Source organism: Porcisia hertigi, chromosome 9, assembly GCF_017918235.1.
Source record: "Porcisia hertigi strain C119 chromosome 9, whole genome shotgun sequence".
NCBI classification, from domain to species: Eukaryota; Euglenozoa; class Kinetoplastea; order Trypanosomatida; family Trypanosomatidae; genus Porcisia; species Porcisia hertigi.
In genome coordinates, this window is record NC_090568.1 from 94,588 (window position 1) to 108,074 (window position 13,487).

General features: G+C 57.8%; 3 protein-coding genes across 3 annotated transcripts; all 3 read left to right on the top strand.

The window, feature by feature from the left end:
* Positions 1 to 3,063: 3,063 nt before the first annotated feature.
* JKF63_06829 (uncharacterized protein) lies at positions 3,064 to 5,256 on the top strand (the record flags this gene model as incomplete). The annotated part of the gene is made up of 1 exon (XM_067902777.1): positions 3,064 to 5,256. One exon carries the CDS (start codon positions 3,064 to 3,066, stop codon positions 5,254 to 5,256), a length of 2,193 nt encoding a protein of 730 aa, XP_067759136.1.
* A 1,099-nt stretch (positions 5,257 to 6,355) lies between these two features.
* JKF63_06830 (uncharacterized protein) lies at positions 6,356 to 9,949 on the top strand (the record flags this gene model as incomplete). Its single annotated transcript, XM_067902778.1, has 1 exon — positions 6,356 to 9,949. One exon carries the CDS (start codon positions 6,356 to 6,358, stop codon positions 9,947 to 9,949), a length of 3,594 nt encoding a protein of 1,197 aa, XP_067759137.1.
* A 975-nt stretch (positions 9,950 to 10,924) lies between these two features.
* Positions 10,925 to 11,668, top strand: JKF63_06831 (uncharacterized protein; the record flags this gene model as incomplete). Its single annotated transcript, XM_067902779.1, has 1 exon — positions 10,925 to 11,668. The coding sequence occupies one exon, from the start codon at positions 10,925 to 10,927 to the stop codon at positions 11,666 to 11,668; it is 744 nt and encodes a 247-aa protein (XP_067759138.1).
* Positions 11,669 to 13,487: the final 1,819 nt, after the last annotated feature.

Below are 13,487 nucleotides of genomic sequence, written 5' to 3' on the forward strand. Positions count from 1 at the left end.
CCCACACACACACACACACAGCTGCTGCTGCAAACGGGGGGTGATCGTACCCAAGAACCATCATTTCTCGACGGGTATGCACAAAGAAATAACCAGAGAACACAAGAAACACATGGAATGGCATAACAAGTATATATATATATATATACGTGTGTGTGTGTGTGTGTGTGAAGGAGGGGTGGACCGCCACCGTCACCACAACGATTGTCTCACGTGTCCGATCACGCTGCCTTTTCTTCTCTGCCTCTCTTTTCTACATGGGACCCGCAGAGATACTCGTAGCCGCCCTCTGACACAAGCACACAGTCGCCTTCTCCTGCTGTCTCTTTTTCTCCTCTTCCCACTCCGTCATCTATTTCCCATCCCTCTCTCCCCCCCCAAGGCCGACGTATTTCTTTGTTGCTGTGGCGGTCCCTCCCCTCCCCCCCTGCTTTACCCTCTCCCCTTCCCCCCCTCTTCCTCTCACCATCCCCCCTGAGTGTGTGTCTGTGTGAGTGTGTTTATACGCGCAAGTGCGTTGCCGTGTCCGTCATCGAATGCGCTTGCGTGACCCTCTGTAATCTCTCGTTGTGTGTGGTGTGTATGTGTGCGTGTCTTTTGTGGCTCCTTCCCAAGGGTACACGCCACGAAGGTACGTGCGTGCGTAACCCTCCTCCTCCTACTCCTCCCTTTTTTGTCTCTCCAACTATAATTCATAATTCACCTTTTTTTTAAATATTGTGCGTTTGTGTATGTGTGAGTGAATGAGTGAATGAGTTAGTGTATTTCTTTTTTTTTTGTATTCCTCTTGTCAAGTCTCCGCTGTTCTATCAACTCCCCCCCTCCCTCCCTACCCACCCACCCGCAACATCTTTTATCCCACACCCTTCTAAGGCATCCACCCATTCATCCTTCCTGCACACATACACACATATATGTGCACATCACCGGAGGTCAAAAACTCCGACCACGTGATATTATATGCATATATACATGTATATATATAGAGAGATGGGGGTATAGAAAGAGAAGTGTCTAGATACTGTGGCCTCTCTTCTAGCCGCTCTGTACAACTGGTCTAAGTGTTTGTATATCTAAATGTGTGGTGGTGGTGGTGGTGGTGGTGGTCATCGTCGTCGTAGTCGTGTGCCTTCCTTGGCCTATCACCCCCCCTTCCCAAGAGTAATATGTCAGCCCACTGCTCCTTTTGATTTTTGAATCACGAAGTACAATGTGGGCAATCACGAGCCTCACTCTCTATCCTATTATCGGTTGGCACGTGTCACAGCCCATGTGCCTTGTGTACGTCTACGTGTGTGTGTGTGTGTGTGTGTGTGTGTGTAGCTGCGCCAATGCCAGTCGTGTATAACAGTAAACATCGCAGGTATATATTTATATATATCTGTGTGTGTGGGGGGGGGCTCTTCATCTGTGTGTTTCGTTGAACTAACTCTCCGTTGTTGTAATCCGAACCTTGAGTTTACTCACCCCCCCCACCCACCCACCCACTCCTTTTCCCCCTGCCCCCCCCCCTCCCCGCTCTCCTGATGATACCTCTCTTCCTTTCCCTTTTCCCTGCGCCCTTCATCTTCCCTACACGCCCATCCACACAAACAGTTGTATCACACGTAGTGCTGACACGGCATCTCCGTGTCGTTGTCTCTCTCTCTCTCTTTGAGGTGGAGTAGGGAGGTGAAGGGGAGGAAAGGTGACAGCCAGAGAGGTATGCGTGTGCATGCGCGTGCGCGTGCGTACGCAATTGCATAGGCCAGAGAAGGGGCGGGGGGAGACGAAATACATACACATACATACATACACATATATATATATTATGTATGTATGTGTGTGTCTGCGTGTCGATAGGCATGAATATATACGCTCTGTTTTTTTTTTAAGGTTTCTCCCACCAAAAAAAAGGATCGGTGATGTAAACGGAGTGTTGTGTGTGCGCCTGTGCTTCAGGTGCCCTATAAAAAGGAAAGGACGTCTCCCTCCCCATTCTCTCCCCTCTACGTAAACGTTTTTTTTTGGGGGGGAGGGGGAGGGGGAGCACCTACACGGAGTTAACGGGACGGCAGAGGCCTCACACACACACACACACACACGAGAGAGAGAGGGGGAAGGGACAAGCCAAACAGAGAATGAAAGGAGGGGGTGGGAGTTGCATGGCTCGTCTATGAGCGCACGTGCCTTCGCTGTCCCCCCCCCCCCCCACCCCACCCCCACCCTTCTTGCACTCCTCACATCATCGCCTCCTTTTTTTCAAAATAATTCCCTGTCTCGGCGCCAGGACTACCTGTATGTGTGACCTCCCCCCCCCCTCCTCGCACACACACTGGCCTCCAGAAAGGACGCGGGTGGGTGACACCAACACGGGGTGCGTCCTCCCTTCACCCTCTTCCTTACAAGGGCAAGACAAATTTATACCTTCGTGTCTCCTCTTCGCACGGCAAAAAAAAAATGCTGCTGCTGCTGGTGTGTGTGTGGAGAGGGAGAGGGGGGAGGGGGGGGGAGGGAGTGGTATATTTCTTGCTTTTTCCCTGCGCTCCCTCTACTCTCCTCGCTTGATAAAACTGCCCCATTTTCTCGGCACGTGCACGCACACGCACGCACACACACACACGCACGCACGCACACACACACGCGCGCGCGAGCGGTGCGAGAACCCGAGTGCCACCTCTAAACCACGGAAACACAGTGCTGGGGGGATGGTTTATAAGGAATTCGAACAAACTCGCAAAGACGGCAAAAAACTTTTTTAAAGGAGGAACAGACGCGGCCTCGGACGAACGCCGCAAAGTGGCGGAGTGGGACGCTACCATTTCTGTGTGTGTGTGTGTATTGAAGGGAGGGGGTCCAGTTTTACATTAGCCATCCATCCCTCCATCCCTCCCTCCATCCCCTCCCTCCCTCCCGCCTTTCTCGCGCGCGCGCTCTACACCATAGCCTTCTCTACCCAGCAGCTGTGCGCGCCAACGCGCATATCCACGTGTAGCACCCCTTTCGGCGACGGAGGTCCGAACCCCATTTGGTTGCTTACACGTGCGTTCTTTTTGTTTGTGGGGAAGCGGGGTATGGGATCGGATGCTGCACCTACTCCTCGAGCTCGTTGCGAGCGTCGCGCTATGCGCTGTGCTGGTGTTCTTTGCTCTCCTGAACGCGCCGGTGGAGGCTGGGGTTTCGGAGTCGACCGCGGCGGAGTCGGCGGGTGACAGCGTCTCTGGAATGACTGGGGCTGCTCCCACTGGTGCCTTTCCCGGAAGCGGTGGCGGTGAAGCAGAGTACAGCTTCGCGGACGATCCGCTCCTGATCCCGACGCACGAGCTGCCCCTCTACACCTTGATCATTCGCTGCGTATCCCTGGCAGAGGACACGACGCTTGGAATGGCATACCGCTGGCTGCTGATCAATGGGTTTCACTACAGTCCTCGTGAGGTGTACGGCGAGCGCCCGCTGCGCGAGATGGGCTACTACTACTCCAGCAGCATCGGTGAGCCACTTGACGGAGGCGATGGTGGCGACACTCGGAACAGCGCTGGCGCACGGAGTGGTGAGCAAGCCCCATCTGCCAGCGCGGCCACCTCGCGTCGCTGGCGTCGACGTCTGCGCCGCGGCGCGGCTGCAGCTGTGGCGGCCTCGCCAACGCCGCTGCGAAAGGAGAGCGCATGTTGGGTGAACGTCCTTATCCGCTGTGCGGCCTTCCTGTGCCTCGGCGGGGGCACGGTGAGGCCTGAAGTTTGGACAGATCACCTCCTCTACGGCGCAGAAAAGGTGTTACACCGTGTGAACGTGGGCCACGAGAACCGCATGCGAGCACGTGTAGCGCAAGCTCGTGCCATGGCAACCCAATCCGAAAACGTGAGCCAATCATTGCCCATGGCGGATCGGGCCTCACTGCCGTCTGCCGCCCAACCGTTAACAGGGCCCCGCAAGCCGCTCCTGCGCATCCAGCTCCTAGAACTCGGCCCCGGGCTCCTTGGGGGCCCACCCCGTGAGGTGCACCGGCCCCCACTAAACCTCCGCCAAGGAGCGGGTGACGCCTCTGGCAGTTTTACAATGTCGTCTAGTACGGTAGCATCGGTAACTAGATTTGCCTACGAACGTCAACACAGAAGCAACGCTATGAGCAGTGGCCACAGCCAGCAGCCAAGCGCGCACACCGCCCTTGACGCAGCCAACTCCCTCATATCGCCTTCTGTGACAGGCCTCAGTACCGCGATCGCAGAGGCGATGTCGTGTGTTACGACGGGTGGCGCTGACAGCGCACATCCTATCGATCCGGTAGCGGGCGCCTCTATTCTAGAACATGCCAGTAGCAGCTCCTTGTTCGCCGCTGGACGCGGGAGCTCCAGCACTGTCAGCGCCCAGCTTGGCGTCGTTCTTCCTCGTGTAGAGGGGAGCGTCATCTCAGTGGAGAAGCCCTACCATGGCGGTGGTCACGAGACGCCACCCACCCTTTCAGTGTCGCATCCGACCCTCGCTCGTGCACCACCCGCGGCCGCGTCGGCCTCGCCGACCTCCACACCCTTACGGGCGCCAGCAACATCTCCACTCCGCTGCTTCGCGGTACCCCTACTCTACGAGGACCAGCGGTTTCATGTGCGTCTGGCCTCCTGCTTTCCTCTGGGTGCTCTTCTGCCCCTCTGCCTGTGTGTGCCACCAGACGTCCTCACGTTGAACTGCGCTGTCGCCATTCGTCGCATCATCTTCACCGGCCACCTCTACGCCGCATTCCATGGGGCGCGCGTAGAGCTGAGCTTCCCCACCGCGCCGCTCTTCACAGCCGTCGTGAAGGTGACGCCCGAGACCAACAGCGTCAGCAGTGGCAGCGTCACCTATTCTGGTTCGACGACGCCATCGCCAGCCTTCACTGCAATAAATACAACGCGTAATGAGGCGACAGCTGTCCGCGCCTCCAGCATCGACAGACAACTCGATTGGGATGATGTACCGGCCCACCCCCCGCTTCCCCTGCGGCCAGGGCTCTACAGCAGCAGCAATATGCGTGCCTGCCACAATTATCATAGTGGCATGAGCGGCGGCGGCGGTGGTGGTGGTGGTGCCACAACAAGTGGATCGTGTATAAACGAGCGCAACGAAAAGCTGCAGGAGGTTGTGCTGTTGGCGGTGGACCGTCTCATCCAGTCTCTGACGTATCCGAAAGTATTGGTGGGTGAGCTTGTATGTCGTGGCCCCTCCGGCGATGGCGGTGCTTCGGAGAGGCGTCTGCAGCTGAAGTGGACTCGACAGACAGCCTCGCTGCCACTGTGCATGTAAGACATGGGAAGGATGGGAAAAAAAGAGAGGAGGCGGGGGGGGGGGCAGAGAAGGGGGCAAGCCAGCCCTGGCGATCGTACGCAAGTCTCTCCCGTGGACGCCATCGCCCCGTTCTCGTCTCCCACTCCACTTGTTCCCTCCCTCTGTCCCCTCTTCCCCCCCGACACACACACACGCTGATACGAAAAAAAAAAAGCACCTCCGCGCTTTTGTCGTCTCCTTTTTGGTGAGGATGGTGAGGAGGAGGAGGGAAGGGGTGTGTGGGTGCGTGTGTGTATCGGCAAGACGGACACACCCACGGCGCAACGCCTTTTTTTTTCGTAAGCGGAACAGCACAGAGATGAACAAAAAGACAGGCAAACACACACACACACACGCGCGCCTACACGGACGTATAAGAGCCCCCCCCCCCTCCCACACTCCCCCCTCCCTCCCCCACACACGCACACACACCTTCCCCGTGTACATACGTACAGTTAGTATCGATAAAGGGGGAGAAGGGGGGAATGGAAAAGCGGGCACAGTTGTACACTTTTAGCTTTCTTTATGCTGATCGTCTCTTTACACTTATTGCTCCCTCAATAGGTACGCCCCCCCTCCCCTCTTCCTTTCTCCCGAATTCGTGCGCACAAGTCACGCACACGCGAGCATGGTTTTTTTTTTCTCGCGTTGGCTACTCACTGCCGGTCCAAGGAACAGCAGACACGTTAGAGAAGGCGTCGTTGTCGACCCTCCCCTCCCTCCCTACATATATACACACCGACACATATAGACTTGTACATGCAATAGAAGGTACACAGACACACACACACACACACGCGTGTACACAAAGGCACCGCAGCGCTTCTACCCCCGTTGACTTTGCGAGAAAGGAAAAAAAAACGACCTGGTTGATTACTCAGCTTCCAATTGTGTGCGTGTGTGTGTGTGAAGGAGAAAGAGTGGAAAGGGGGAGTGCTTCACAACTGCTCTCATGGAGGTTTTCTGCCGATTCGCGCCGCCGCCGGGGGACCGCCACAGTATTCACACGGCTACAACGGAGGCTGTGCTCTTCCTGCGAGCGGAAGGGCTCTGCTCAACACAGGCGTCGACGACAACGATGGCACCTGCGTCCCCTCCCACCATTGGTACACGCGTCCACCTCGCTGACCCCGTCACTCTTAGCAAGGCCTCGTTTTCCTGCGATGGTGCTTTCCTTCCTGCAATGGGCACCACCGCACAACCGGCGGCGATGGCTGCTCAGCAGCAGCGGCACCTGTATGAAGCCACGTGCGGGCGACTTCTGGAGCCGAGTCCACCCCTCCTCGAACAGGAACGACGATGCTCCAACAGCGCTGCCGTACCGGTGGCAGCACGGCGAGTTTACTTCGCCTACGGGCAGACCGCTAGCGGGAAGACGTACAGCCTGTTTGGCGAGACCTCAACGCGGTCTAGCGTCGAGGAGCTATCCCCTACAGCAGGAGTGGTGCCTCGCTACCTGTACGACGTCTTTTCCTCGAGAAGCAGCGCATCCGAACATCATCTCTGCGACTCCGACAAGGGTGCCGGTGGGTGGAGGGGCACTGCTGCGGATGTCTTTGTGGATCTTTCATGCTTTGAGATTTACAACGAGGTCACGAGTGATCTGGTGGCGCTCTCCGTCGCGCTGTCGATGTCGGACAGCGCACACTCCACCGGTGCGACCCATCCCCCACCGTCCAGCAGCCTAGGGCGCCAGCTGCCGGTGTGGGCGGCGCACAGCCTGTACCGCAGTGAGCAGCAATCGGATGAGGCTGAGGTGGGCGCGACAGAGAACCTGTGGGGCATGCGGACTAAAGTGTCCACATTGGACACGGCCGACAGCACCACCAAGGCGGAGGCAGCAGCGGCACTGCTCGCAGCACCGCCAACCCTGTCACGCTTCCTCAAGACTGAATACAAATCTACCGAGAAGCAGCAGGTGCTGCGGTCACTGGAGAGAGCACGATGCACATCCTTTGCCGAGGCGCAAGCGGTGCTGCAGGCCCTGCTTGCTTTGCGACAAGAGTGTGCCACCGGTCGCAACCAGAGCTCCTCGCGTGGTCATCTTGTACTATGCGTCCAGGTCTACGCGCCTGCTGCATGTGATAGATCGGCAGGTGAGTGGCTCATGCAGCATGAGACGGCTTTTGTGGATCTGGCGGGGTCAGAGAGTTGCAAGCCCACGGATTCCACCGTACCCGATGACCGCGCTTCTACATGGGTCGACCATCACCTAATGACGCGAGGCAGCACGACCGCCGGCGTAGCACGCTCGTCGCGAGCAAGCAGCCATCACAGTCGCATCTCACTGGAAACGTCTATGCAATCCGGCGCCTCCTCACACCGCAGCAGCATCAGCAGCGGTAGCCTACGCAACAACATCTGCACCACCACCACTACAACCTCGGCATACCATCGCTCTCTCCTCCGCCCATCTCTCGAGGCGGACAAGAAGGAGGCGCAGGTGCGGCGCCTGCGTGAGACGCGATGTATCAACGCAAGTCTCTTGGCCCTTCGCAAGGTTTTCCGTGCCCTTTATGAAGCAACACAATCGAGTCACGCAGCCGCCACAAGGGAGCGGCTGACAGCTGCGTCAGCGGCACTCCCGCGCCGGCCTCCGCGACACCATGCCCCTTTCAAGGACAGCGCGCTAACGGCGATTCTCGAGCCTTTTCTGGTGCCGCAGACGTCTACGGTCACCCAATCGTCACCCCTTTTCACAAGTGTATCAAAGGGCGCCGCACAAGTGCATGTTGTCTTGCTTGTGTGCTGCTCCAGTAGATCTGCAGATTTCTTCGAGACAGTCGCCTCCCTGCGGTTGGGAGCGGAAGCGACCGCCGTCAACCCAGAGATCGTTCTGTGCGCGCTGCCGGCACAACAGCGTGAGCAGCAGCAACGGCAACTCTACGGGTGTGGAGCTTCCCCACAGCAGTCACACCGTCAAATCGCCTGCCACCGTCACCGTGAGGACCGCGTGGCCACGGGCCGTGTTCCTTGGCCGCTCTTCCGCAGCGCGTCGGCACCGAGCGGGCGGCTGGGGCTTACAAACGACGGGGATGAAGAAATGGAAGAGGAGGACTTCAGTGGGGGCACCAAAGCAACCTGCATGAGCGCGGCAGCTCAGCGTCACAATCGGCTCAGCCTCGACAAGGCCTCCACACACGCGAAGGCGGCGGGCACAGCACACCGGCGCCGTGAAGGTGTCATGAGTACTGCCGACGCTGCCCGTCTCTGCGACGAAGCCCGTCGGTACAAGGACACGGCCCATCAGCTATACAAGCAGTGCAAGTCTCTTTGCGAGAGCTACGATGCTTGTGTGGCGGAACTGCAGCTGTGTCGCTTCGCTCTGTCAGAGCGGGACGCTCGCATCACCGAACTGGAGGCGGCACTTGAAGGGATCACTTGTCCACGCACCGGAGTCTCACAGTCGACGCTGCAAAGGCCCTCACAGAAGTCCATGCAGCCGCGGACCTCAAAGGCAACCTGCATCAGTGCCGCCGCACGCGCGCCTCACCTGTTGGACGCTCAGTGCAGCCACCAAAAAGGGACAGCGGTGGATGCGGCCTCCAAGGGCACTCCCATCCCTAGCGTCGACGGTAAAGTCCCCCCGGTGGAGAATGCCGCTCCTGCTGTGTTAACCACGACATCGTCCACCGCAGGGCCTATGCGAGCTGCCTCCCTCAGCTCGACGGAACGGGAAGGCGGCGGGCACTGGATGGTTAGCGTCTCGCCTTTCTCCACTGCATCCCGCGCAACAGAGACAGCGCCCTGCATGGCAGTAGTGCGCGAGTGCGCCATGACCTCCGATGATGAGGAAGGCGACAACGGTTCTGTCAGCAGCGGCAGCAGGGATCGTTTTCAATTGTTGAGGTCTACAGTTGAGCGACAGCAACAGCGCGCTAGAAGCATCATGGAGACTCTCCTGGCGCGGCAGATTTTCCCCTCAGACGCACCAGAAGAGCCGGCCTCGCACTCATCTCCACTTCGCGCGTGCTCTCCTTCGCCTACCCTGCCAACACTCTCGACAAGTGGTGCTCTAGCGACTGCGTCCTCGTCAGCAAAGCAGCAGGACGAGCGAAATCACAGCAGCGGCAACCACGTCGATAAAGACACACGCGCTGCGCGAGACGACGACTCCAGCAGCGAGGGAGGCCTACCTATAAAAGAGAGAGACGCGGCAGTCGGCCCAACACCACACATGAAGGCGGTGGCCAAGACAAGCGTTCCTATCGCTCCAACATTTGCCTCTTGGTCACCTCCGCTTGAGTCGCACAACACAGCCCGATCTTCCTCCGCTGGCGCAACAGTGTCCTCTACGCTGGAAAAGAAGGGCAGCGTCAGTGCCGGGCGACCGTCCTGTGACAGTGTCACGGAGGGCCTGGAGTCTGACCCGACGGCCCTCCCGTCATCTACGGTTCTTGCGGCGCACGGAAGCCCTGCATCGGCGGGCGCAGCCTCCACAGTGCCTACCCTATGTAGCAGCTCTATGAACTCGAGCAGCCTCTGTACGTCCGACACCGCCCCGCACAGCTCTCTGCGGCGTGTAACGGCGACGCAGATAGTCACCATGTCCACGGAACGCCACGGCAACGCGCCTCATGCGGAGGCCATGGCCAGTGGTGACGAGGAAGACGCTGTCGAAGAAGTGGTGATGCAGCGCAAGAAACACAGCCACGTAGGCGTTGGAATGTGAAGCCCCCAAGACAACCACCCTGACGCGCCTCCCTCCCGAAGCCCCGTTTGACTGGCTCAGTGGCCTCGGCTACTGCGGCGGCAGCGCTGCGGATTATAACACCCCTTCACGCAAGTGCACCAGCTCTGACGTGAAGGAGCATAACAGGAGGGGGAAGGGGAGGGGAGGGGAGGAGGAGAGGGAGGGGAGGAGGGGGAAGAAGGGCACTAGAATGGACCAACCTACTCCTTTTTTTACCGTTCTGTGCGCGCACCGCTTCACACTCGCACTCACCATGCCCATACCTGCAGCCCGCATGGAACTGGCACCGCCGACAGCGGTGAACCGCTCTGGTTTGTGTGTGTGTGCCGTCAAAGGGAGCGGCAACGCAGGTCAGACAAGAAATGTTCGGGCATGTTGTATCGCCGCGTAGGTGAATCCAGAGGGGGTGGGAGGGGAGAAGACGCAAACTCGGCCGGTTGCACGTGTACATCAAACTAAAAAGCCGATGGATACACCGATGGAGAGAGCGAGGGAGTCGTCATTTCTGCGAGTATGCACATCACGCACGAAGCGGGGGGGGGCATCATCGCTTCAGTCTTACTTCCTGTCCCTCCTTCCCTTTTTCTCTCTTTTCACGGGGTGATACGCGTCTCTGTAGCCACGACCACGGGCAAGTAAGCACAAGCGCATAGACCGCTCGCCTCATCCTCCTCTCACACTCTCCCTCCTCGTTCGAGCCTCCTCACCAGTTTTGTTTTTTTTCGTTTGTTTTTTGCTTTCCATCGTCACCTTCAATCCCCTTTCCCCGTACAACAGGCTTCCTCTCACAGGCGGCTGCGGTGACCGAAGGGGGGGGGGGGGGGGGTTACAGCATACGACGCTGGACGCATATCACAGCACAGAGTCAAGGAGGTCCTTGTCACGCAGCCGCATCTCCATGCACACACAAACACACACATAGTACAAATCGAGGCACTCGAAAAAAAAAAAAACATGTCGTTTGTTTTTGAGGCTCGACTGCTGCCTTTCGACGACATCTCTGAGGCGTATGCGGCTCGCATCCGCCCCGTTACAGTCCTCTACGCGCTGGATAGGCTATCTTTATGGGATCGCTGTATGCTGACTGTGGTGCTGCCGATCGTGCAACAGCGCCACTCGGCGGGCGCCGCGGTAGACGTTGCCTCCCCCTCTCCTGCTACGATACAAACATCAAGTAACGGACAAAAAGCAGTAGTGTGGTCGGAGTCGTTGGGCAAGCCATCCCTCGAGGATGTCACGCTGGCCTTAACCATTGTGCACGCCCTAGATGAGCTGGAGGTGGTGTACGATTCCTGTTCGAGCACATGTGCAGAACTAAAACGGCAGCGGCAGCGGCAGCGGCAGTCTGCGCTCGGAGGGACGTCTGTTGCAGAGATGCAGGGCCACGCTGCCTCGCCACCAAAGAAGACGTCGGAAGACATTCTCATGGAGCAGCTTCTACAGGAGCGGTTTAGTGAGACAAATCCGTATCTCCCCGAAAGCAGTGACGACGAAGGCACCAATGACGATGAGGCGGACGTCGATGTGGCTATGTGTTTCAACAGCAAAGGAGAGAGCCTGGGCATTGGGTCTGCGCGTGTGTTTGGTGGCCACGGCTACCAACCACCCTTGACGAACATCCCCCCAGCAATCCCAAGCCGTGGTGTTGAGGAAAAGACTTCCCACTGTGGCGGTCAGAGGGAGGAAAGGAGGCAGTAGAGGCTCTGTGCTCCTCTACAAGCAACGTCGCTTTTTGTTTTTTTTTTTCAATGCTCGCAAGCGATGATTGGACTGCCTCCTCAGCGGACAGCAGCTTCTTTGTAGGCATGCACACGGCTTGCATCCTTGCGTCGTGGGGAGAAGAGGGAGGGAGTGTGAGAGGGGGGTGGGGGGTTTTAAGGAGCTCTCAAGAGTCTGCAGCTGATGGTGAAGCAGCTGCAACTGCAGGAGAGTTGTGCGCTTCACAGAGAAAAACATGATACATGCACTCATACACACACAGTGGGAATAAGAGTTGGGGAGGGGTGAGGTGGTGTGGGGTGGGGTGGCTAATTCATCGCTCGAATGCAATCCTGTTCACGGTGTGCCATTTTTTTTTGCCTGCCGCAGCAATACCCGCGTGTATCGGTGTACGTATGGTTGGCTGGGGAGGTGGGAGGGTGGAGGAGACGTTCGCACCAAGCAGGGTAGATGGATCGAGTCTACGGACACGGCTGCTCTTCTTCGCTATCACCACAAGGGACACATTCCTCCAATCCACTCGCCTTTCCTGTCTGCCCTCCCTCCCTTCTGGTTGCAGAGTGCTTCTCACTTGCATCCGCCACTTGCGTGTAGTCCCACAACGACCACCACCGCCACTCTCCCTTCTTCCTTCAACTGCCTGAACCGTCTTCCTCTTCCCTTCCTGTATTATACCACCACTTTCCTTGTTTACAGCGCACCCATTGGAGCAGTCGTACGCGGCACCCCCCTGTAGAGAAAGACCGGGTCAAGCAGAGAGAGAGGGGGTGAAGAGTGCTCAGAAAAGCGTGGAGGCACATCACCCACCCATCCGAAAAAGGGTAGAGGCTCCCTGTGTGTGTGTGTGTGTGTGTGTGTGTGTGTGCGTGTGTGTGTCTGAGTGTGAGAGAGAACAGGCAAACGAGAAAAGCTCAGCTACAATCGGAAAGCGTAAAGGCAGTGAAACGGGTGCAAGTTAAATCTTTTGTGCTCCACCACTCCCTGCCTCGCCCTCCCCCCCACAAAAAAAAAAACTTCTCTCCCCTGTTCAGCTCACTCTTCACTCACAATACGTACCATCCATTCACAGAAAGTGGCTCCCCCCCCCCTCCCCCCGCCCATCTGCCTCCTTCTCGCTTCAAAACGCCTGGCCACAGAAAAATGCAGCAGCAGCAGCAGCAGCCATGTAAAAGCAGCTGTGACTCTGCGCCCTCTTCCTGTAAGGAGCCCAGTTGTGTGAAGGTAATCGTAGAAGAAGAGGGTCCAGAGGAGTATGAGGTTGACACGGGCGATGGAAGAGCCCCAGGCGTTGGCAGCGGCGGTTGTGGTGGCACCAGTTGTGTCAGCAACTCGCCTCTCACCTCCAGCTCAGGCGGCAGCGTACATGAAACCCAGCCACCGCAAGCGGTGGCACCGGTGGCGCCATTGCCACTGGGGTTAGTTGTCTCAGATTTGAACGAGCCTCTCTACCCTGAACAAGCGCATACGCATCACACTGGGAGCAGAGGGGCCGAAGCACTACCGGTCCCACCACCACTGTTGCATCCCGTCGTCGATGGTGCCACCGGAGCTGTGGATACGTCTTGTAACAGGAGGACAGCACGAATCATGCGTCTAGACCCTGCTGCAACCTCGTTATCCTCTTCGTCGGGACCTGTTGTTGAGACCCGACACATGCTGCGTCTGCATCCCTCCGAAGCCACACATCAGCCCCTCCCGGAAGTGCCACAGCTCGAAGGGCAGTGTGGCGAAGAAGGCGCGCCTCCTTCAAAGCGGCTTCGCCCATCCCTCGAGAAGCTCTCCTCTCCCCATGCACCTA